The sequence below is a fragment of the Rhincodon typus genome, chromosome 6 (assembly GCF_021869965.1).
Source record: "Rhincodon typus isolate 14 chromosome 6, sRhiTyp1.1, whole genome shotgun sequence".
Classification (NCBI taxonomy): domain Eukaryota; kingdom Metazoa; phylum Chordata; class Chondrichthyes; order Orectolobiformes; family Rhincodontidae; genus Rhincodon; species Rhincodon typus.
Window position 1 is genome coordinate 39408770 of NC_063337.1, and position 25056 is coordinate 39433825.

Consider the following 25056-nt stretch of genomic DNA (forward strand, 5'->3'; position numbering starts at 1 on the left):
CAAAATTGATAAGTTCACACCCATCTGCATTTAATGTCACAAGTCTTACAATGTCTTCCTGAAATCATCTACTATCCTCTATTATTTGCTAACATTTCTAGATTTATGTCATCTGCAAACTTTGAAATTAAATTTTCTGTAATCAAGTCTATGTCATTAAGAGTTTCAGGAAAACCAGTAGACCCAATACTAAACCCTTGGCGAAAAAAACACATTACATCTCTTTGCTTTTTGATTTGCAACCTGTCCATTATGTGGAACTCCATTTAACAATTTTGTAAGTCCACATACACATCGTAAAACTTCCATCAATCCTCTCTGTTATTTCATTCAACTTGATCAAGTGTGACTCAATTTGCCTTCAGTAAATCTTAATATTATAATTAACAAGAGTTTTACAATAGATAGCATGATAAGACTTTTCACTTATCTTTCTGGGAAATATAAATTCAGTTCAAACTAATAAAGTGCATACATATCACATGAAAAATGTTATTTTAATAATAGAGAATATAACGTTACATTTCTAACCCAAAAATTAACAATATTACATTTTCAGCTGCATGGATCAGCAGCAGATAGAGCTAAAAACAGGTCCATTGGCCAATTTCCCAGATCCATCCCACGTCAGACCCATTTCTGTGGAGGCAGGTTTGAAGAGGAGCAGGGGAGAATATGTGAGGAAACAACTGGGTTGTTCTGGTACGTAAGTGTTCTCGCTCAATTGGATCTATTTGAGGCCAAAGGAAGCTGACTGGGATTTTACCAATAGGTTCCCAGGTTCCTACAGACAGCAGGCAGTGAAGGAGACAGTCTTCCAGTAGCAGGTCTGGAGACTATCATTTAGCAAAGCCTCTGCTTCTCAACACTGGTGTTGTGGATGCAAGAGCCATTTTTCAATTTAGGTTTGAAAAATTTGAGAAGAAGGCACTTCCATCCTGTTGCGCTTCCTCTCTTATCTTCTAGTGCTGCTTGCTATTCCTTTCAAGTAGGTAGATCTTTGGTTTGTCCTTCAGCTTTAACAGCCTGCCCAATGGCCTTAACTGGATGGTGAACCAGTCTTTGGGCCAGTTAAGTGGGTGCCATGAAATTCACAATGGGTGGGATCCCAGAAATAGTTCTGACCTCTGTTTCTCAACCCAAGAGCGAAAGTCCAACCCAATGTAAAAGGGAGAATAAAAATATTTCAAACAATAGCACATTTATTTGCACCATTTCTACCACCATAAAGTTTAGAAGTATACTTATCCATGTATGTTTGTAATATCCCAGTTAAGATAGTTTTCCATCATTAGAAACTTTTGAATTAATTGAATGCCTTTCTGAATTGGATTTTAATTGCTGAATATAATAATGTCAAGTATATTGAACATTTTCTGCTTCTATTAATATTAAAGCATTATTATTATGTTTAATCTTCTCAGTTAAACATCTGCTGAAGTGGTGAATCTTTTTTGAGAGGATCAATCCGTAACAGATGACGAGTAGCTGATTCCCAGTCCCTTCCTAGTTCCAGACGACTACAGATTGCTGGATACTGTCTGTCTGTTTTTCTAGCCCAAGCTATGGCGTTTTTTACATGTTGTATTGCCCAACATGTTGGCCTGTGGAAGACAGTGGAAGTTTTTAGGTCATATATGTTCAATAAAAACACTACACAAATCTACCTGGTGTAAAATGATTTCTTAATCGATTAACATACCACACTTGTAATATTCTTCTTGATTGTCAACACTAATATATAAAATTTGTTAGAAGTTTTACTTCATTAACTTGGAAATTGAACATTCTGTGTAATTGAAGGCTCATCGGAGGCTGCACTGATGATGTTACCCAGCAGGGTAATGAAATGTCTGCAGTACAACAACGAACCAGCTCGACGAGCCAACCAACCACAATATCCATAACCTGAGCTACGAATCTACTCCAAAACTACAGAGGCATTGCTGTGCAGTTTGAGGAGAAATTTTTCAAACGAAATACTATACTGAGGTCATGTCTGTCAACTTAAGCATTATTTGAAGGACAACAGGGGACTTCATCTGGTGTCCCAGCAGTTGTGTATCCCTTAATTAAAAGTTCAGTTGTCTGATCACTGATAGGGAAATTCGGTACCTAAACTGGTGAATTTCCTTCAGTTAACATCAGTGACTACGCTTCAAAAGTACTTAATTGGCAATGATTTGAGAGACCTGGGTTGTGAAAACTGCTACATAAAACTGTTTTTTTATTTGGAGAGGGAGAAACAAAGCCAAGAGCATCTGGTTCTGAGGAAGGGTCACTGGAGCTGAAACGTTAACTCTGTTCTTTATTTCACAGATGCTGCCAGACCTGCTGAGCTTTTCCAACAACTTTGTTTTTGTTCCTGATTTACAGCATCCACAGTTCTTTCGCTTTTTATAAGAGCATCTTGGGTTTGTTTCAAAAAGTTTGATTTTAAGAAATGGTCTGCATCAATAAAGTGTCCAATACTTTTTGCCTTGATCCTAGAATATTATGTAAATGTATTGTATGATAGCAACAGATGAATTACTTGTCATACATTTGCAGCAAGACTGAAAACTGCAATCTATGTTCTGCATTCCACACAAGAATACCATAAATGTTACTTTACAGACCTTTACAGCATACTGAAATTATTAATTCTCTATCTTATGTTTTATAAAATACATTATTTACAATACTATAATTTCCCTTATAGCAATCAATTTATATATCATACAAACCCTGAATCCAATGTCTGGTCCAAACAAAGGAGGGATTTGAATTTAATCCCTTCCAACTGTTCAGTGAAACAAATCAACTGTAGGATCATGAGTGTAGCAATCAGCGATACGATCTCTTCAGCTGCTCGGTGACCTTTCAAAGGATAAATATTTTCTAGTTAATGCTTACTTCAAAACCTAGTCTGAAAAGTCACTATTAAAAATCTGATTTTGATGCAACTCTGTCAAACATATTAATATGCAGAGAAATTCCACTCAGCAATTTCCACTATTAGCCAATATACATCATTTGATGCAACAGTGAGAATGAGAAACTACCTTCTTAAAATGAGCTACCAAATAAATGCTACCAACACTAAAACAAAAAAGGTAAGCAATTAATTGCTAAATTTAGATATGTAAACATCTATAATAATACATGTCTATTATCTGTCAGAAAACGCTTCTTAATGAATGTACACGGCATCATTTCATATTATTACACATAATAAGTGTTGTATCTTGGCACGGATTCCAGAACCCACATGCACTGTATCTTTACGATGATTATATGACATCATGACATGTGACATTCCAAAATAAAGATACTGCCTCTCCTTCTGTCACTTTCTCTGTGTAATGAAGTCAGTTAATTGTATGAGTAATGCATAGTAACATCAGTAAGCACAGAACCCATTGTGAGTAAATCTGTGATATTATAAATTGTAAGTAGTTTGTATTGTAATAAACTTCAGATATCCGATTAAATTGACAATATTTGAGAAGGACCCAACTATCTGTGGGATATATGATGTGGATTAAGATCTGTAGAAAATCAAAAATGGCATCATGGTGACAGCATATGGGTACTAGAAGATGGTGACAGCGAGAGTACACTGAAAGCTAGTCATTACAGCTAGTTAGTGCTGCTCTTAAGAGGACAGTAAACACTGGGATGCATGTCGCCATTAAAGTTGTAAATAGCATAAAACCAGATGGGGTAATGTTGATGGAAAGGTTCAGTAATGCAATCAGGAACCCTTGGTGCTGCAACTGACAGAATTGTCACCTAGTGGACCATAAGAATGCCTGTAGACTGATAATGACTTGTCCATGTGTTTCAACAATGCAAAAGGGATGTCAGACCCATTGTGAACAATCAGGTTATCTTGTGTGGACTGCACCACACTGTGTCAGTTTCCTGAGTTCATCATTTACAAATATGCATAAATCAATGTTATTTGCTTTCACATCAATTTCAATCTTGTTACATAACACATGTTGTCCATTCCTTTTGGGATATATCACTTGGATGGAAGTAAAAGCTTCAGCTTTTCTTACAGCATCCACATAGTGTGTCAGGTTTACCAAGTACTGTTTGACTAGGGTCTGGAAGCTGTTACAATTTGATTGCCTCTTGGACTTTGCTGACATGTTTCTGAGACATGGACGGAACTTTGGATTCTTCTCTGGCATTGTTCCATGGTTGATCCTTCTTCACGTGCTGCTGCACAGCATTCTGTGGTACTTGGTGTTCTTCTCGGTAATTGAATTTGCTACAGTTTAAACCCAATGTCCTCTTGTAGAACATAACTTGCAAAAGTCACAAAATGCTCAACACTGTCTTTGGAGATAAACCACATCTCATGCAAGATTTGGGTGCTCCACTGAATCTGATGACAGCTGTAACAGTTGTTCAAGAGTCAATCACTTGCACATGATGCTGGCCAGCTACCATTGCTTTGAAATTGCATTCTTGTTTTAGCAGTGTCAATGGTACATTCTTAGGTTTGATAGAAATGCTTTTCATAAGGATTTGATGGGTGGAGAGGCAACGATGAGTTCTATAAGCCTTTATACTAAGTTAGCTTCGGGGAAATCACATTCTGTACCTTTAAGATGACATTTCCCTATGAATTGGTCCATTGTTTCAACTAGCTGTTGGCAGTATGACATGTACTCAAGTCTCTGAACCCTGAAAGAGGTTCAAGCTTTAAGTTGATTTTCCAAAATCTGAAAAGTTTTGACAGGATCTTTGTGGTCATTGTCAGAAATAACAGAGGATTTTATTCTTATGAATCCTTCAGTGTCCAATGCAAGAAGTTGTTTGCATTACCATGCTTTATCAGCTTTCTGCTGATCTGTAAAGACTGCTGCTCTGTCTGAATAATTGAATTTCCGACAGAATGCCAAAGATGTTCTAATCTATGGTTAGGTACGTGCTTTCCATCCTCCTTTTCTGGCTTTATACTCTTTAAAATGTCAGAATCTGAATGGCAGGTTTTTTCTGTGTTGTTGGTATCGCTGCCCTTTTTTTAAGTTGTGTGTTGTTGCCCCTTTAGGAACGGCAAGTTTTATGTTACAACATGCAGTTTGACAGCTGAACCAAAGCAGCCTTTCTAGCTCTGCCACTAGTGGAAACACCTTCACCACATCCATCTATCCAGACCTTTTAGTATTCTGTAAGTTTCAATAGGATTTCCCCTCATTCTTCTAAAATCCATTGGATACAGACCCAGGGTCCTCAACTGCTCCTCATATGCCAAGCCTTCGTCCCCAGAATCATTCTTGTAAACCTCCTCTGGACCCCCTTCAAGCCCAGCACATCCTTCCTCAGATACAGGGCACAAAACTGCTCACAATATTCCAAATGTGGTTGACCAGAGCCTTATATAGCGTTAGCAGTACATTTTTGCTATTGGATTCTGGCCCTTTTGAAATGAATGCATCTGCCTTCCTAACTGCCAATTGAACATGCATGTTAACCTTAAAAGGATCCTGAACTGGGACTCTCAAATCTCTAGGCCCGAAACGTCAGCCTTCCTGCTCCTCTGATGCTGCTTGGCCTGCTGTTCATCCAGCTCTACACCTTGTTATCTCTCAAATCCCTTTGTGTTTCAGATTTCTGAAGCGTTTCCCCATTTATAAAATAGTCTACACTTCTATTTTTCCTACCAAAGTATGTAACTTCATACTTCCCCATACTGGATTCCATCTGCCACTTCTTTGCCCACTCTCCTACCCTGTTCAAGTTCTTCTACAGCTTCCCCACTTTTTCAACACTATCTGTGCCTCCACCTAGCTTTGTGTCACTTGCAAACGTAGCAACAATGCCCTCAGTTTCTTCGCCCCGGTTGTTAATGTATAAGAAGAATAGTTATGCTCCCATCACTGATCCCTGAACTCCACTAGTCACAAGCTGCCATCCTGGGAAAGACCCTTTTATCTCCAGTCTTTACCTTCTGCCACTCAGCCCATCTTCTATCCGTGCCAGTACCTTGCCCCTAACACCATGGGCTCTTAGAAACAGAGTCATAGAGTCATAAAGTCATAAGCACAGAAACAGACCCTTTGGTCCAACCAGTCCATGCCGAACATAATCCCAAACTAAATTAGTCCCACCAGCCTGCTCCTGGCCCATATCCCTCCCAAACCTTTCCTGTTCAGGTACTTATAACAGCCTCCTGTGCAGTCAAAGGTCGCCTGAAAATCTAGTTGATCACATCCACTGGCTCCCTGTTGTCTAACTTAGTCATTTTGTGCTCAAAGAATTCTAACATATTTGTCAGGCATGACTTCCCCTTAACAAAGCTGTGCTGACTAATTCTTATTTTATCATGGACTTCCAAGTAGTCTGCAATATCATCCGACCAATAATGTACCCTAAAATCTTACCAGTAATCAAGGTCAGGCCAACTGGTCTATAATTTTCTGTCTTCTGCCCTCCTCCCTTCTTAAACAGAGATGTTACATTCACCACTGTCCAGTCCTCTGGGACCGTCCCTGACTCCGGTGATTTCTGAAAGATCACCACCAATGCCTCTACAAACTCCTCAGCTATCTCCTTCAGAACTCTGGGGCGTAGTCCATCCGGTCCAGGTGATATATCCACCTTCAGCCCTTTTACTTCCCCAGCACCTTCTCCTTCGTGATGGCCACTACACTCACTTCTGTCTTGCTTATAAGTTCTGGTTCTCCACTATGAAAACTGATGCAAAGTACTTATTCAGTTCCTCCACCATTTTTTGACCCCCATTACTACCACTCCAGCATCATTTTCCAGTGGTCCAATATCCACTCTTGCCTCTCCCTTACATTTTATATATCTAAAAACATTCTTGCAATCTTCTTTTATATTACTAACTAGATTACTCTCATATTTCATCTTCATCCCCTTTATTACTTGTTTTAGTTATCCTCTGCTGGCTTTTAAAAGCTTCCCACTAATGCTCAGCACATTGCATGCTTTTTTCTTTGCTGTTATGCTGTCCCTGACTACCCCTTGTCAGCGCAGTTGCCTTGTCCTCCCCATAGTACATTTCTTCTTCCTTGGGATGAATTTCTGCTGTGCCTCCTAAATTAGCCCCAGAAACACCTGCCATTGCTGCTCCATTGTCTTCTCTGCTAGGGTCCTCTTCCAGTCAGCTCTGGCCATATTTTTGTAGTTACCTTTACTCAATTGTAATACCATTACATCCATTCCAGCTTTTCCATCTCAAACTGCAGGGTGAATGCTCTCATAATATGGTCGATGCCCCCTAGGGGTTCCTTCACTTTAAGCTCCCTGATCAGGTCTACCTCACTACATATCACCAGATCCAGAACTGCCTGTTCCCTTGTGGGCTCTACCACAAGCTGCTCCAAAATAACCATCTCGTAGACATTCCACAAATTCCTTTTCTTGAGATCCATTATTAACCTGTATTTTGATGTGCCCCATGATTATTGTAATACTGCCTTTCTTGCATGCCTTTACTATCTCCTGATTTATTTTCTTCCCAACATCCTGACTACTGCTAGGAGTCCTTTTTCCTTTACGGTTCCTCAAATCTACTCACACAGATTCTATGCCTTCCTATATTACTTCTTGCTATTGATTTAATTTCTTGCTAACAAGACAACCCTGTCCCCACTGCCTATTCTTTCAATAGGATGTATATCCTTAGACATTTAGTTCCCAGCCCTGAGCCCCTTACGGCCATGTCCTTGTGATAACCACAACACTGCACCTGTCAAATTCAATCTGCACTACAAACTCATTTACTTAGTTTCGTATTCTGTGCACATTTAAGTACAACACCCTCAGTCCTGCACTGACTGCCCCCCTTCTCATAGATGTCCCCTTATCTGCTCTGCCTGAAGTTAGATTTCTGATCCTTTCATGGAGCATAGAACAGTGCAGCACAGTACAGGCCCACCAGCCCACAATGTTGTGCTGAACTTTTACCCTAATCCTAAGGTCTATCTAACCTCCACCCCTACCTTATACTATCATCCATATGCCTATCTAATAGCCGCTTAAATGCCCCTAATGAGGCCAACTCCACTATCTTCTCCGGCAATGCATTCCACGCCCCGACCACTCTCTGAGTAAAGAACCTACCTCTGACGTCTCCCCTATATCTACCTCCGCTCACTTTAAACCTCATAATAGCTACCTCCACCCTAGGAAAAAGTCTCTGGCTGTCCACTCTATCTATACCTCTGATCATTTTGTACACCTCTATCAAGTCACCTCTCATCCTTCGTTGTTCTAAAGAGAAAAGCCCTAGATCTCTCAACCTTTCCTCATAAGACCTTCCCTCCATTCCAGGCAACATCCTGGTAAATCTCCTCTGCACCTTTTCCAATGCTTCCACATCTTTTCTGTAATGAGGCGACCACAACTGGACACAATACTCCAGATGTGGCCGAACCAGGGTTTTGTATAGCTGGAGCGTAACTTCACGGCTCTTGAACTCAATCCCTCTATTAATGAAAGCTAACACACCATACGCCTTCTTAACAACTCTATCCACCTGGGTGGCAGCTTTCAGGGAACTGTGGACATGAACCCCGAGATCCCTCTGCTCCTCCACACTGCCAAGAATCTTTCCGTTAACCCTGTATTGTGCTTTCAAGCTTTTCCTTCCAAAATGAATCACCCCACACTTTTCAGGGTTAAACTCCATCTGCCACTTCTCAGCCCAGCTCTGCATCCTATCAATGTCCCTTTGTAACCTCGAACAGCCCTTCGCACTGTCCACAACTCGACCCACCTTTGTATCGTCTGCGAACTTACTAATCCACCCTTCCACTCCTACATCCAAATCATTTACAAAAGTCACAAATAGAAGAGGACCCAGAACAGATCCTTGTGGTACACCACTCGTAACTGAGCACCATGTTGGATATTTTCCGTCCACTACCACCCTTTGTCTTCTAAGGGTCAGACAATTCTGATTCCAATCTGCCACATTTCCCCCTACCCCATGCCTCCTTACCTTCTGCATGAGCCTACCATGGGGAACGTTATTAAACGCCTTACTTAAATCCATGCATACCACATTCACTGCTCTACCTTCATCCATGTGTTTGGTCACCTCTTCAAAGAATTCAATAAGGTTTGTCAGGCATGATCTACCCCTCACAAATCCATGCTGACCATCATGAATCAAACAGTGCCTATCCAAGTGATCATAAATCCTATCTCTCAGAGCCCTTTCCAATAATTTGCACACCACTGATGTAAGACTAACTGGCCTGTAATTTCCGGGGTTATCCTTATTCCCTATCTTGAACAAGTGAATGACGTTTGCCTCTCTCCAATCATCCGGCACTATACCCGTGGATAGTGAGGACGAAAAGATCAATGCCAAAGGCCCTGCGATCTCTTCCCTCGCTTCCCATAGAATCCTTGGATAAATCCCATCAGGCCCGGGAGACGTATCTATCTTCAACTTCCTCAAAATTCCTAGCACATCTTCCTTACTAACATCGAACTCCTCTAGCCTACCAGCCTGTTTCACACTGTCCTCCTCTACAACTAGGACTCTCTCAGTTGTGAATACCGAAGAAAAATTCATTAAGGACCTCTCCTATCTCTTTAGGCTCCGTGCACAAATTCCCTTTACAATCCTTGATCGGCCCTACCCTTTCTCTGGTCATTCTCTTATTCCTCACGTACGTGTAAAAAGCCTTGGAGTTTTCCTTGATCCTATCTGCCAAGGTTTTCTCATGCCCCCTTATAGCACTCCTAAGCCCTTTCTTCAGCTCCTTCCTGGATAACTTGTATCCCTCTAGTGCCTTTTCTGTTCCTTGTTTCCTAAACCTTACATAAGCATCCTTCTTCCTCTTAACCAGTCGTTCGACCTCTCTTGAGAACCAAGGCTCCCTCACTTGACCGCATCTTCCCTGCCTGTAGGGACGAACATATTGAGCACACGCAGTATGCATTCCTTAAACAATCTCCACATTTCAATAGTGCTCTTCCCTCACAGCATCTGTTCCCATTTTATGTTACCCAGTTTTTGCCTAACAGAATTGTAATTACCCTTCCCCCAATTATAAACCTTATCCTGTTGTATGTACCTATCCTTTTCCATGACTATTGTAAAAGTAATAGAGTTATGATCACTACCGCCAGAATGCTCTCCTACCAACAGGTCTAACACTTGGCCCGGTTCATTGCCAAGCACCAAATCCAAAGTGGCCTCTCCTTGTGTTGGTCTATCTACATACTGTGTCAGGAATTCTTCCTGAACGCACTGGACAAAATCTGCTCCATCTAAATTATTACAACTAAAATGTTTCCAATCAATATTTGGAAAGTTGAAGTCCATACTCCCTGTCCTATTACTTGTTCTGGAAATTTTAATAACCTCTGCAGAGCCCTCTCCCCTTTAACTTTTCCCATAATTTTCTATGTAACTGAATCCACCCAATCTTCCCCCCTACCCTTCCGTGCCAATGTTTAGTTAAAAACCCTATCCATGGCCCTTGTTATGCAATTCACCAGGACTCTGGTCCCAGCGTGATTCAAGTGGAGCCTGTCCCATTGAAACAATTCCTTCCTTCCCCAATACTAGTGCCAATGTCCCATGAATTTGAACACATTTCTCCCACAATAATTTTTGAGCCACACGTTTACCTGTATAATCTTGTTGACCCTGTGCTAATTTGCTTGTGGCTCAGGTGGCAATCCAGAGATTATACCTTTATGATTCCGCTTTTTAATTTAGCCCCTACCTGCTTATATTCCCTCAGAAGAACCTCTTTCCTCTTTCTACCTGTATTGTTGGTACCTATGTGGTCTATGACAACTGGATCTTTCCCCTCCACTCAAAGTTCCTCTGCAACCCAGATGAGATATCCTGAACCTGGACACCAGGCAGGGAACAGAGCCTTTGGGACTCTCAATCCTGGCCACAGAGAACAGTGTCTATTGCCCTGACTATACTATCCCCAATTACAACTGCATTTCTCTTTTCTCCCCGCTCTTGACTGGCTCCCTGTACCACGGTGCTATGGTCAGTTTGCTCATCCTCCCTATAGTCCCTGCTGTCATCCACACAGAGAGCAAGAATCTCAAAATTGTTAGACAAGCTCAGGGGCTGAAGCTTCCTCAGCACCAACTCCTTGATCCCCATTACGCTAATTAATGTCTATGCTTTAAACCCAAAACATTTGTTTTCAGCCCTAAGTCACACAAAGGTCAGACAGAGAAACAAACACAGTTCAAGGATAAATAAAAGAAAATAAGAAAACTGTCCACACGACTTAAATGATGCGATGTTTCACAGGCATAAATGTGGAGTCTTTGGTTGCTTTTCTGAAACATTGATCAGGGTCACATTCTTAGTTAACTCGGTATAGTTAATAATACTTTTCACTCATTATTGTGCTCCTTGGGCTTCTGAAAACTGGTGTAGGAGATTCTGCAGAGAGCTTTCAAAACTTCATGCTGTGCTATCAACAGCCAAGCTCATCTCCAGGATACCTAGGCAGTACAACGACCTGACGTGCAACTGACCATTCTTGGTCTGTGTGTGTATGATAGGGTCTCCACTTCCTCATCAGCACTCCGTTCTTAAGATAATAGCACTCAAACTCTTTCAGCCTCTACCTCTGTATAAGCTGACTGCCAATTTATTTAATTCAGGATATGCTTTTAGTGCTGTAATTAAGGATGTCGTAACAAACACCACCTGGATTATCTTCACCCTTCAGTAAAGTTTCAGTTATCCTTTCCCTTTCTTGTGGTGTCACAGCACACCTTATTGATGGATTTTGTTTAACCATTTCCCTGATTACCAGAAAAGATACCAGGAACCTGTTCCGATAATTGTTTCGTTTCTTTTCCCTCCTTTGGGCAATCTTTATTTATTAGTGAAGCTACTACCTTAGCCCTGTCAAATGATTACCCAGAAGTAAACTTACTCTCTCAACAGGTAATTCTTTCACTACTGCGCCAATTACTTCTTCTGATAACAGAACACATTCTAGTTGTACTTTATATAACAGAACTGGAATATATTCTCCACCAATCCAACTTATTAATATCTTAGCTTCCATCAAACTTTCTGGAGGGAAACTCAATTATTTCTCCAGTAAAGGTGATTGTGTAGCACCTGTAATTCTTAGTATGGTTATAGGCTTAGTTACCTCATCAGAAGAAAAGGGAGTCACCATTCCTTTTCACAGAAATTCTGCATACCTCTCATCTACCTTACAACTTCTTTTACTAATGACAGAATTTACAGCTGGCCTTTTGTTACAGTTAGAGTTACAACTGGGCCCATGGTATTATCTTCTTGTGTTCCCATCTCCGAATTATTTTCACTAACTTCTATAAGTCCCATAGGTCTATCTCGCAACTTCCAATATGCCAAATGCACATGGCCCAATTTATAATAAGAAACATTTAAGCTTCTGAACCTCACCTCCACCCTCTGAAATTTGTCCCTTTAAGAATGGCAAGTTTGGAGTAGAAGGTTTTTGACGATAACTTCCATTTACACCAAAAATGGAGTGATGGCATCAGGCAGGTTTTTTTAAATATTTTTGCGTCAATTTAAAATCAAAAATGGCTGAATAGAAATCTGGACTGAGGTAAATATTTTTAATACAGAAAACCTTTTATCAGTGTTTTTACACTGTACTTTCTTCTAGGAGCACTGAGGAGCTGTGTTTTCACGACCATTTCAAAGTCAAAGGGTATAGCCTCTATTCAGGAGGTCCCGGCCCAGTAGGTCAAGGGCTGCCTCCAATAACAGTCCAGGGGCTTGGACAGTCAGTTCCTCGTGGTGGTCAGAGTCAGGATCTCTCCACATAAGGGATGAGGAGTTGGGCAGACCACCACCCACCTTAACTCTTTTTGCCTCATTGAGGTTTGCTTTTCTCCTGGAACGTGAGAGGGAGAGATGAAAGTGGGTGTCCCAACATTCCACTTGTCTTCTTAATCACTTGTTGTACTTGCATACTAACTTTATGGACCAGGACACCAGATCCCACTGCACCACTGAGTTCTGCAATCTTTCCATGGGAATAGTGTATTATTTTTCTACTCTTTCTGCCAAAGCAGACAAGTTCACATGATCCACATTACATGTACACATCTGCCGATTTTGCCGCTCACTTAACCTTGTTTCCCAATAAAAGTTGCCATAGTCCTACTGTACCACAGGCCTGCTATCTCATTAGATAGAGACAGCTGGTGGTGGCTTAACGCAAGAGTCACCCTGCTTCAAGCAAGGGGAGAGGTTGAGAAGAAGAGTCCTTTATGGTAATCTCAGCCACTGTGGCAATTGAACACAAACTGTTGTCAGCATGTCTCTACATTACAAACCAGGCATCCAGCCAACTGAGCTAATCAACACCCTAACTCTGTTTATATCCTTTTGTATAATCTCTACACCCTCTTTACTACTTACTTACCTATCTACCTTGGTGCCATCAGCAACCCTACATTTAAACCCCTCATGCAAATCATTTAAATAACTGAGGAATAGTACTGAACCCTGAGGCTCTCCAATAGTGACAGCCTACCAACACAAGAAAGGCACACATATCTCTACTCTCTGCTTCCTGTTCATAAGACAGCAAGACCAGAAATGAAATAGAAGCATATGAGCGATTGTCGGGTTCAATGTACTCTTGATGATTTCGTAATATGATCTCTCACTTCCAACCAGCCCCATTCAGTCAAACATTTCGATGTTCCCCACTTCCAGCATCCTCAACGTGGAGGTTCTGCTTAATGATTTACATTCTGACTCAAATTTTGTTAGCTTCCAATAGTTCACTTGCAGAATAATGCTCTAATGGAGACTAAAATATTGATTACCTAGAGAATTAATGCCTCTGTCTATAAGAAAAACATCTGTTAGATATTCCAAATTAATTTCGAACAAGACTCCAAGGTCAGATGTAAAATTCCAGTAGCCACTCTGCAAAAATATAGAAAAATATTATGATCAAAACCAACGAAACAATGAATATAACTATAAAAGCAAAATAGAAGGAATTTAGGAAATCTGACATAAAAACAAAATGCTGGAAAATCTCAGCAGAACTGATAGCATCTGTAGAAAAAAATAGAGTTAACATCTTGAGTTCAATATGACACTTCTTCCAAACTGAACAGAAGTGGAAATGTGATGGGTTTTGTGCTGTTGAGAAAGAGGAAAGGGTGATAAAAAGCAAAAGAAAAAAGATCTTGGATAGATTAAGAGGTGAGGAACATTAAATGACAGAAGATGTCATGGAACAAAAGGCAAATATTCTGTCAATGGCTGTAGTAAAGAATCAAAACATTTATTCAGTACTGGCACTTGCTAAGGGAATGTTGGTAAAATTAGGAGACAAACACCACAAAAATTGCTGTTACTTGCAGCATTTAAAAATCAGTTTTTATTCGTACACAACTCTGAGCCAGTAGCTGCAGGAAATTGTATACACAACTCTAGCCAGGTGATGAAGTCATTCTGATGAGCAGTCATGCAATCCTGTGTAAGTCATCAAAAAACAAGCTGTTTAATTATGTGCGTAACAGACTTGCAACTGAGTTTCCTTGGTCTTTTATGTTGGGTATTTACTTTAAGCCCATAGTATCCTTTCTTTGGCACAAACACGCAGAAAATTTTACCCTAACACCCTAACACAGGAAGACAGACAGATCATATAAATGACGGACTGAAGGAGGGAAGCAGTTCACCAAATGTTTCAGAAAATATTTTAAAAGAATTACCTTATTTTGCCACGTGAAGAGCTGCACCCAAGGTATTTTACAATTTCTGCTTCTTAGTACCTTCTCTGTATCTTCCTTTTCTCTCTGAACACTGCCAAACGCCAAATGTTTCTTGGAACCTTCATGTGTGACTTGGTTTAATTTTAGGTTCTCTATTTTTAATACTTCTGCTGAGCCTTTCTTCAGTTTATGAACGCTGCAACACATTTTTAAAGGGTAAATAAATTTTTGTTCAGTTACAATATTAAATTTTATTAAAAATAAAAACTGAAGAGGAGTCATTTCGGAATCAAGACATTAACTCTTTTTCTCTCCACTGATGCTACCAGACCTGTTGAGTTTCTGCAGCACTTTGTTTTTATTTCAACAAATTTTTTTTGGCTGACATTAGCTGAAGTACCTTTCTACTGATCAAAAAAAATCTTTGCTGTTCTTCCGTAGCCACTAGTAAAAATAACATTCTCAAATAAAAAAGTTGCTTTCTCACATTCAAAATAATGTCTCTCTGCACTTGCGTTAACCACTCAGTAGAACTCTCATGCTTCTAGTTCTTACTAATTTTTTACCCTTCCTGAAGGTGTGGACTTGACCATGGGTTACTGTTGTAAGGCTCTTCAGTAACTTGTCTAAATGCATGTATGCATCAACTAGTCGTTATCAACAGGCTTTACAAAAGCAGGTAATTCCAACATCCACACTAATTTTCTAGCAGAGGTCTGAATAGTAATTGGAAGTTGGGATCTTAACTTCTCACAGTCTTCACTACAGTATAGCTAATTGCAGTCTAGTCTTTGTTCATGGCTCATTGAGAGCAGTTAACTCACCAAAAACAAGAAATGGAACTGTTTCTAGTCACTGTAGCTAAGCTAGACATCACCTTTACAAGCAGATCCATTGGGGAAATAGAACCAATGATGTCACCACCATGTGACGAATATTAGGCATATTGAAAAGATCTTTCTAAGTTTGGTCTATGTTAGTTTGATCTTCTCTATAGTTCCCTGATATTGACCAACTCTGGAAGATTCTTTGCAAAATGTTGCATATATAAACTATATATAATGTTCAGAGACATTGCATGTTAACATGAGAATGTCTTGTGGACAGTGTGCTTGTAATTTGTTGACAAGGCAGTCACATAATGCATTGTATCAGGACTTATCACATTTATCAAAAAAATTCCATTAATTTTTGTTTAATGTTACTAAACATAGGAAATAATGCATCCATTCAAAGATTGAGAAAATCTCTTAATATGAATTATTTTTACCTGACTCGTTGAGCATCATCGGAAGCTGTTTTAAATTTTTTCACTTTTTTAAATTTCGAAGATGTCTTAGTGGTGAGTGAATCTGTGGTAGTCAAGCTTGTGTCCATGGATGGAGATTGTGGTATTTTTTGATTAACCATGTTTTGATCCTGGGAAGTATTTGAAACAGCAAAGCCAAAACCTTCTGAACTTAAAGCTAGTGGAATTTGCAGCTTTGAACCAAAACTTAATGATTTTCTATTTGCAACAGCTGAAGCCATGAAACGACGAGAATGTGAAGCTTGTGAACGAAGAAGAGATGACGGAGATCTTGAAGAACACCATGAATGTTCAACAGGGCCGGCAGAATATTCAGTATGACCTTCAGCCATTGAGCAAGGTGATTTATACACATGTGAACATATATCAGAAGGCACTGTTGCTGCTGAAAAACCTGGACCTCCAAGAGAAAGAGATGCATCCTCTGAAGAAACTAAACCAAAAAGTGATTGATGTTGCTCAGGAAAATTTACAAACAATGATTCATCAAAAGGTTTCCTTTTAATATAAGAAGCACCAGTTGCTAAAAATCCTGAATTAAAATGTGCTGGACTTCCAAAATTGCGAAAAATTGGACTACTTTCAAGACCAAAGCCCATTGCATCCAATGAATAACCTAACTCTTCATTTGAGCTAGAATATTTTGAAGACTGAACATCAGGTTTTTCTTTAGTAGCCATTTTCACTGACTTATTTAATACATCACGCTGAGGTGCATATAATGGACTGGGAATTGAATCTACCAGACAGCTACTAACAGGCTCTTCAGAAGGAGTAGGTGATGCATTTGTGCCCGAGAAACATTCCATATGAGCTAAAGCGTTACTTTGTTTTGCATTATAGCAAGCTTCAGCAAAGCCTCGATCATGTTTTTTTAAAAAGCTTTTCTTGGAAACTTTCCATTCTTGCAACAGTTCCTATAAGTTAAACATAAGGCACATTAATTACTGAAACAAACTGCTATGAACATCATTAAACAAAACTAGTCGATGGTACACTGTTAGCACATTATGAAATAACAAGCTATGTCAAATAGTGGTTGAACACAGGTCTGTATTATAGGTTCATCACCTTCTATGTGCCAGCTTTAAAGTGCTTGCTTCTCCTGGTCCAAATGAAAAGACATGAAAAGGTTTTTAAAAATGGATTTTGCCTGTATTGTGTCCAGCTTGATCCAACATGTCATTGACATCAAATTATTCTTAATGCCAATGCTTGCTGGTGATGGGCAAACCTTTGTTCCAATAAAACCAGGAAACATAGCGGCATTCATCATTGTGAGACATTCCAAAATAGGAGGCAGAGGTGGTAGTGTGGGAGCACAAGGATGGGTTGGGGGCAATGCAGAAATGCAACAGTTAGTGCCAGGCTGTCATTTTTTATCCACCCTAATCTAAAACTATCAGCTGGGCAGGCAGGGTTAAAATCAGGAGTTAAATATTTTAGATATGGAACTGTCAGCCACAATTGGTCGTAATTTTCAAAAAAGAGAAGCAGAAAAAAATCAGAAGTAAAAGATAAAGCAAGACTTAATGCACTGAAATAATTAGGTATTAAACTGTTTTATTTATTTAAAAATCTAAACTATTTATGCAGCACAGTTTACAAACAAAAGGTCAAATGTCAATATCAGACAAAATTATATTGTTTGCATTTGCTGCAATTAATGCCAGGAACATAGGAGCAGGTCATTCGGGCCCTTGAAACTATTCTGCCACATAAGATCATGGTTGATTGGATAACTCAACAGCATATTCCCATGCTATTCTCACATTTCTTGAAGTCATTAGTAACTAGAAATCTATCAATTTCTATCTTGGACTTACTTAATAGCTGAACTTCCACAGCCCTCCGCAGTAGAAAATTCCAAAGATTCACCACCTATGAGTGAAGATGTGGTTTGGATTTCATTCTGAGATTCAGAAACATCCTTTCTATTTTTCCTCTATCTCTTTAAGAATTTTGTGGGTGTCTATGAGATTGGAATTTAAAGGAATGATAGGCAACGATTACGGATCCAGACTTCTCAATCTCTTCTGACAGGTTAGTTCTATCATCCCAGGAATCAGTCTGGTGATATGCTGTTGCACTCCCTCTATGGCAAGTATATCCTTCCCCAGGTGAGGGGACCAAACCTGCACTCAATACTTTAAGTCAGCCATGATTTTACTGAATGGCAGAACAGGCCTGAGGGGCTGAATGACCTACTCCTATTCCTATGATGCTACGTAATTGAAGTGATACTTCTCTGATCCCTTACAGTCGGTTCTGATATAACACGTGTTTTGGCAATGCGAATTGGCTATCACGCAACTCACGAATAGGGGAACATTATTTCTAAAACGCGAAGCTTGTGTTGAATTAAACACGATTTCATCGGTGTGCGGAGTACAAATTGACATCACATGATCATTTTGCAGGCTTTGTCCTGAGCATGTGCAATGTCAGCGCCAAATAAGTCTCCATGCCAGCATCACATGATCATTTTGCAGACTTTGTCGTGATGTGCTGTGAGCGGTACAGTACTCTGTGATTTTTGTGCTTCTTTGCACATATTGCCATGTTACCCACAAAAATACGAGGACAAAGTAACAAGAATGTTAGCAAGAAGCGTCCTGATGATAAAATTGCAGGTGCTGAATGTTAAAGAAACACTATAACACTGGAAGAGAAGCTCGATGTTATAAAGAGTTTTCAGCATAATGAGAGGACATGTGATATAGTTCGCATAACAGGAATAAAGGAGTCTACCTTACACACCATTAGAGACAATGCAGAAAAGATTAAAGAAAGCTGTATTGATGGAACAAGTCTGAGTGCTAGCAAATCTGAGAGGTCACAGACAGAAGGGCAAAGCAGCAAAAGCTGGATGTCTTTTTTGAGCCAACCCCCAAGAAACAGTCAGAAGACAATTAACCACAGCCATCCACTTCTCTTCACCCTAACCCTGCAACCACAAATGCACCTGAAGGTGGTGATGATGATGATGATGATGATGATGACGACCCTCAGCCTTTGAATCCTCTCGTAACAAAGTCCAACATATCATTTGCTTTCTGAATGGTTCACCACAGCTGCATGCTAACTTTTGGTGATTTATGAACAAGGACACCTAGGTCTTTTTGGATATCAACATAATCTAACATTTGACCATTTAGAAATATTCCACACCTTTGTTCCATCTACTAAAGTGGATAATCTCACACTTATCCACATTATATTTAATTTGCCAATTTCTTATCACTCTCTCAGTTTGTCTAAATCCCCTAAAAGCCTCTTTTCATTCAGCTCACAACTCACGTTTCCACCAATTTTGTATTATCTGCTAACTTGGAATAATTACAATTGGCCTCCAGATCCGAATGATTAATATTGATTGTGAACAGCTGGAGCACAAATTCTGACTCTTTCGTTACCCCACTGGGTGCAGATCTGCCAATCTGAGAATGACCCATTTATTCCTACACTCTGCTTTCTGTCAACTAATCAACTTCTCAATCAATGCTAGTATATTATCCCAATACGAAGTGCTCTAATTTAGTTAATAACTTCCTGTGTAGCATTTTATCAAAAGCCTCCTCAAAACCCAAATACACCACATCCACTGGTTCCTTCTTATTGACTCCACTAGTAACATCATCAAAAACCTTGATCAAGTTTGTCAAATATTATTCATAGAACATAGAACATAGAACATAGAACATTACAGCGCAGTACAGGCCCTTCGGCCTTCGATGTTGCGCCGACCTGTGAAACCAATCTGAAGCCCATCTAACCTGAACTATTCCATTATCATCCATATGTTTATCCAATGACCATTTAAATGCCCTTAAAGTGGGCGAGTCTACTATTTTTGCAGGCAGGGCATTCCACGCCCTTACTACTCTCTGAGTAAAGAACCTACCTCTGACATCTGTCCTATATCTATCCCCCCTCAATTTAAAGCTATGTCCCCTCGTGCTAGCCATCACCATCTGAGGAAAAAGGCTCCCACTGTCCACCCTATCTAATCCTCTGATCATCTTGTATGTCTCTATCAAGTCACCTCTTAACCTTCTTCTCTCTAACGAAAACAGCCTCAAAACCCTCAGCCTTTCCTCATAAGATCTTCCCTCCATACCAGGCAACATCCTGGTAAATCTCCTCTGCACCCTTTCCAATGCTTCCACATCCTTCCTATAATGCGGTGACCAGAACTGTACGCAATACTCCAAGTGCGGCCGCACCAGAGTTTTGTACAGCTGCAACATGACCTCATGGCTCCGAAACGCAATCCCTCTACCAATAAAACCTAACATACTGTACGCCTTCTTAACAACGCTATCAACCTGGGTGGCAACTTTCAGTGATCTATGCACATGGACACCAAGATCTTTCTGCTCATCCACACTACCAAGAATCTTACCATTAGCCCAGTACTCTGTAATCCTGTTACTCCTTACAAAGTGAATCACCTCACACTTTTCCGCATTAAACTCCATTTGCCACCTCTCAGCCCAGCTCTGCAGCTTATCTATGTCCCTCTGTAACCTACAACATCCTTCTGCACTATCCACAACTCCACCGACTTTGGTGTCATCCGCAAATTTACTAATCCATCCTTCTACGCCCTCATCCAGGTCATTTATAAAAATGACAAACAGCAGTGGCCCCAAAACAGATCCTTGAGGTACACCACTAGTAACTGAACTCCAGGATGAACATTTCCCATCAACCACCACCCTCTGTCTTCTTACAGCTAGCCAATTTCTGATCCAAACCGCTAAATCACCGTCAATCCCATGCCTCCGTATTTTCTGCAATAGCCTACCATGGGGAACCTTATCAAACGCTTTACTGAAATCCAAATACACCACATCAACCGCTTTACCCTCATCCACCTGTTTGGTCACCTTCTCGAAGAACTCAATAAGGTTTGTCAGGCACGACCTACCCTTCACAAAACCGTCTTGACTATCCCTAATCAAATTATTCCTTTCTAGATGATTATAAATCCTATCTCTTATAATCCTTTCCAACGCTTTACCCACAACCGAAGTAAGGCTCACTGGTCTATAATTACCAGGGTTGTCTCTACTCACCTTCTTGAACAAGGGGACAACATTTGCTAGTCTCCAGTCTTCTGGCACTATTCCTGAAGACAATGACGACATAAAGATCAAAGCCAAAGGCTCTGCAATCTCCTCTCTAGCTTCCCAAAGAATCCTAGGATAAATCCCATCCGGCCCAGGGGACTTATCTATTTTCACACCTTCCAGAATTGCTAACGCCTCCTCCTTATGAACCTCAATCCCGTCTAGTCTAATAGACTGTATCTCAGTATTCTCCTCGACTACATTGTCTTTTTCCTGTGTGAATACCGACGAAAAATACTTATTTATCACCTCTCCTATCTCTTCGGACTTCACGCACAACTTCCCACTACTGTCCTTGACCGGCCCCAATCTTACTCTAGTCATTCTTTTATTCCTGACATACCTATAGAAAGCTTTAGGGTTTTCCTTGATCCTACCTGCCAAAGACTTCTCATGTCCCCTCCTGGCTCTTCTTAGCTCTCTCTTTAGGTCCTTCCCGGCTAACTTGTAACTCTCAAGCGCCCTCACTGAGCCTTCACGCCTTATCTCTACATAAGCTTCCTTCTTCCTCTTGACAAGAAATTCAACTTCTTTCGTAAACCACGGTTCCCTCGCTCGACCACTTCCTCCCTGCCTGACAGGTACATACTTCTCAAGGACACGCAGTAGCTGTTCCTTGAACAAGCTCTACATTTCAATTGTGTCCAGACCCTGCAGTTTCCTTCTCCATCCTATGCATCCTAAATCTTGCCTCATCGCCTCATAGTTGCCTTTCCCCCAGCTATAACTCTTGCCCTGCTTTATATACCGATCCCTTTCCATCGCTAAAGTTTCATAAATCCAGATTGACTTTATCCAATTAGGCAATTATTTTCTAAATATTCAGTAAACACATCTTTTATGGTAGATTATAGTATTTTCCATACTACTGATGTGAAGCTAACAGGTCCTTAGTTCCCTGATTTCTCTGTCACTCCTTCCTAAAGCAGTGGATTACAATGGCAATCTTCAAATCACTGAATCCCCCACGATCAATAGCCTAGTGGTAAGCATTAACCAAAAACCAAACTGGATCAGCATATAAATACTGTGGCTATAAGAGCCGGTCAGAGACTTGGCATTCTGCAGTGAACAAATCCTTTCTAACTCAAAACTCTGTTATCATCTAAAGCAATCCACTTAATGGGCATCACATGCACCACCTTAAACACAAGCAGGTATAGATAGTTGAAACACTGTAGCGAGTCTGTGCTCCAGTGTGTTTGAACATCCTGCCAAAAGTGGTAAGTCCAGCTGCCGAGTGTCCTGCTTTCTATGCGGTGAAAAAGTAAGTTTCCAAATGCCACTGACATTTCGGGCAGCATGGCGGCTCAGTGGTTAGCACTGCTGCCTCACAGCCCCAAGGATCTGAGTTCACTACCAGCCTCGGGCAACTATCTGTGTGGACTTTGCACATTCTCCCTGTGTCTGCGTGGGTTTCTGCCAGGTGCTCAGGTTTCCTCCCATAGTCCAAAGATATGCAGGTTAGGTGGATTAGTCATGCTAAATTACCCATAGTGTCCAGGGACGTGTACGTTAGGTGGATTAGACCTGGGAAATGCAGGGTTATAGGGATAGGTGGGGGAGGTGAATCGGGGTGGGATGTTCTCCAGAGAGTTGGTGTGGACTTATTGGGCCTATTGGCCTGTTTCCACACTGTAGGGATTCTATGGACTCATTGCCTGCACCATGGACACACAGTAGTAGCAGTGTGTGCCAGCTACATGACCTGTTGTAGCAACGTACTAAGGCATCTCCATCAGCACTTACTGCCTACCTAGAAGGACAAGGTCAGAAGATTCATGGCAGCACCACCATCAACAAGTTCCCTTCCATTCACACACTATCCTGACTCTGTACTTTATCACTGTTCATTCATTGTCACTGTAACTCCCTTCGTAAAAGCACTGTGGGCTTATCTTACTCATATTTACCCAGATCACCTTCTCAAGTGGAAATAGTGGCAGGCAATAAATCTGGCCTAGCCAGTGATGTTTACACCCTGTGAATTAATTATAAAACCAGGTGGTAGCTGCTTTAACATTGATGATATTTATGAACAATCTGTTCAAAAGATGCCAGCATGCATACAGCATGACAGACATTACTCCCTGCTTACAGCTTGGACACTACATCCACTTATATTTATTTCAAAACTTCAAGCCATACCAATTCATCTTGGTGTGGTACAAAATAGACACTTTGGATAATTTGTCTGTTATATGCACATTGTCTCATATTTAATTATATTAATTGTAATGGAGCTGATTATTGAGACAACAAGGTGCAGGGCTGGATGAACACAGCAGGCCAAGCAGCATCATAGGAGCAGAGAGGCACTGTTTTTAATGCGCAAATGATCCTATACCACTCGTTTTGTAGCACACTCTTTAGAAATGTATACTGCCAAATGCCTTTCATTTTAAACTTTTAAACTGAAACAAAACTTTATATTTCATAGGATATAACTGAAAAGACACTGAAAAGAGCATAATCAATGCATTAGACAGTCAGATACACAATTACTGATTTTGAAGTGTGATGTAGGCCATCCAGAAGACAGTTACGGCAGACACTGAACCCACCAGACTGGATATAGTTACCCAGTCTCCTGCAATTTCTCAGTCATGCCATTACTGTGCTACTCAAGCATCGATTTGCACTCTTTACACTCACTTTCCGTGAAGCTCCCATTATGAATTCCTGATGTTTGAACTGTTGCTCCCAGGCCAGATATGGCAGAATATCCACACTTTCTTTTGCAGCAAGTTCCCGAACAGATGGGCCAAGAAGTAAGTCTTCTTCCTGTTCATACTAAAAAATGAAAACAAGAATGGGTTGACATTAAGTTTAAATTGTTGTTGTAAAGTGAATGATGTCTAGTATTGAAGTTTACTTACTCTAAAATTTTGAAAATTTGTTTCTCCTTTAGTTTTGTTTTGTTTTAGATGCCAAGAGTAATAATCATGTCCAACTCTCGGTAACACTGTTTGAATGCTTAGTTATAGCAAATATAGTGATCCTTTATGTTGCTTTATTTTGTGTTTATAAATATATGGCATAGAAGTTCAAAGCTCAAAAAACATCATATGGAAACAGCAGACTATTCAGCATTGGATTTCCACAGTTCTACATTTTCAATTAGAAGAAACTATTTAAAATATTTCTGTATAAGCTTGTGGTTATACGATGTTCTGATGCTATGTGTAATTAGTGCTTCGTAGTATGAAACCTTGGTTTAACCTCTGACAAAAATGAAGTAGCACGCAGGGTAAATATGGATCAGAGAAGTTATTCAGTTCAACTCAGTGGATCTACTCAGAGGCATCCCAATGTTCCCCCATAATAGCATCAAATGTTTCCAAAATGATTCCAAAGATTTTGTTCCCAATATTCCATTTAAGGATCCTTGCTATTGATATGCAATTTCTTTCCTTACCACAGTATGATTTTTGATATCAGTATTTTCTGGCTGCTGCTCACTACAAGGCCCTACATCTGGGGACTGAGAGCACAGCTAACTACCTGAATGCGGAGGAACTGAGCCCTCATTCTCACTTTCCCAATTTCCATGTTAAGACCCTGTCAATTGACATTCCACAGAAGGTTTTGTGATACAATGGGTAGCAGCCCTACCTCTTTGTTTGAATTCCACTCTGGGGTTTGTTAACCATTAAAATTATGTTCACAACATGGGCAATAAGGTTGATTATCAACCTCCAAATTCTTCCATTAACCCAATGCCAGGCATTAAGAATGGGAGAATCTTCTGGTCAGCCAGAACAATGTGGTAGTTGTAGCTCAACAGCCTGCCCAATTTAAGAGATTCTATGCACAAATCCTTATCACAGGCTGTGATCTGTGGCAAGTATCCTCTTCACTTTGAGAGATTACCAAAGAGCGAGAATTAGAATGCCTGCA

At 40.3% G+C, this 25056-nt stretch overlaps 1 protein-coding gene across 1 annotated transcript in view; it reads right to left on the reverse strand.

The window, feature by feature from the left end:
* Positions 1–478: 478 nt before the first annotated feature.
* The window catches only part of parp4 (poly (ADP-ribose) polymerase family, member 4), a 130932-nt gene continuing 106354 nt past the window's right edge, over positions 479–25056 (reverse strand). The window contains exons 30-35 of the mRNA XM_048598301.1: positions 23812–23949; positions 15983–16938; positions 14713–14908; positions 13810–13912; positions 2727–2859; positions 479–1604 (exon numbers count right to left, since the gene is read on the reverse strand). Of these exons, the coding sequence (XP_048454258.1) occupies positions 1421–1604; positions 2727–2859; positions 13810–13912; positions 14713–14908; positions 15983–16938; positions 23812–23949 (1710 nt within the window). The 3' untranslated portion in view covers positions 479–1420. The remainder of the gene's footprint in view (positions 1605–2726; positions 2860–13809; positions 13913–14712; positions 14909–15982; positions 16939–23811; positions 23950–25056) is intronic.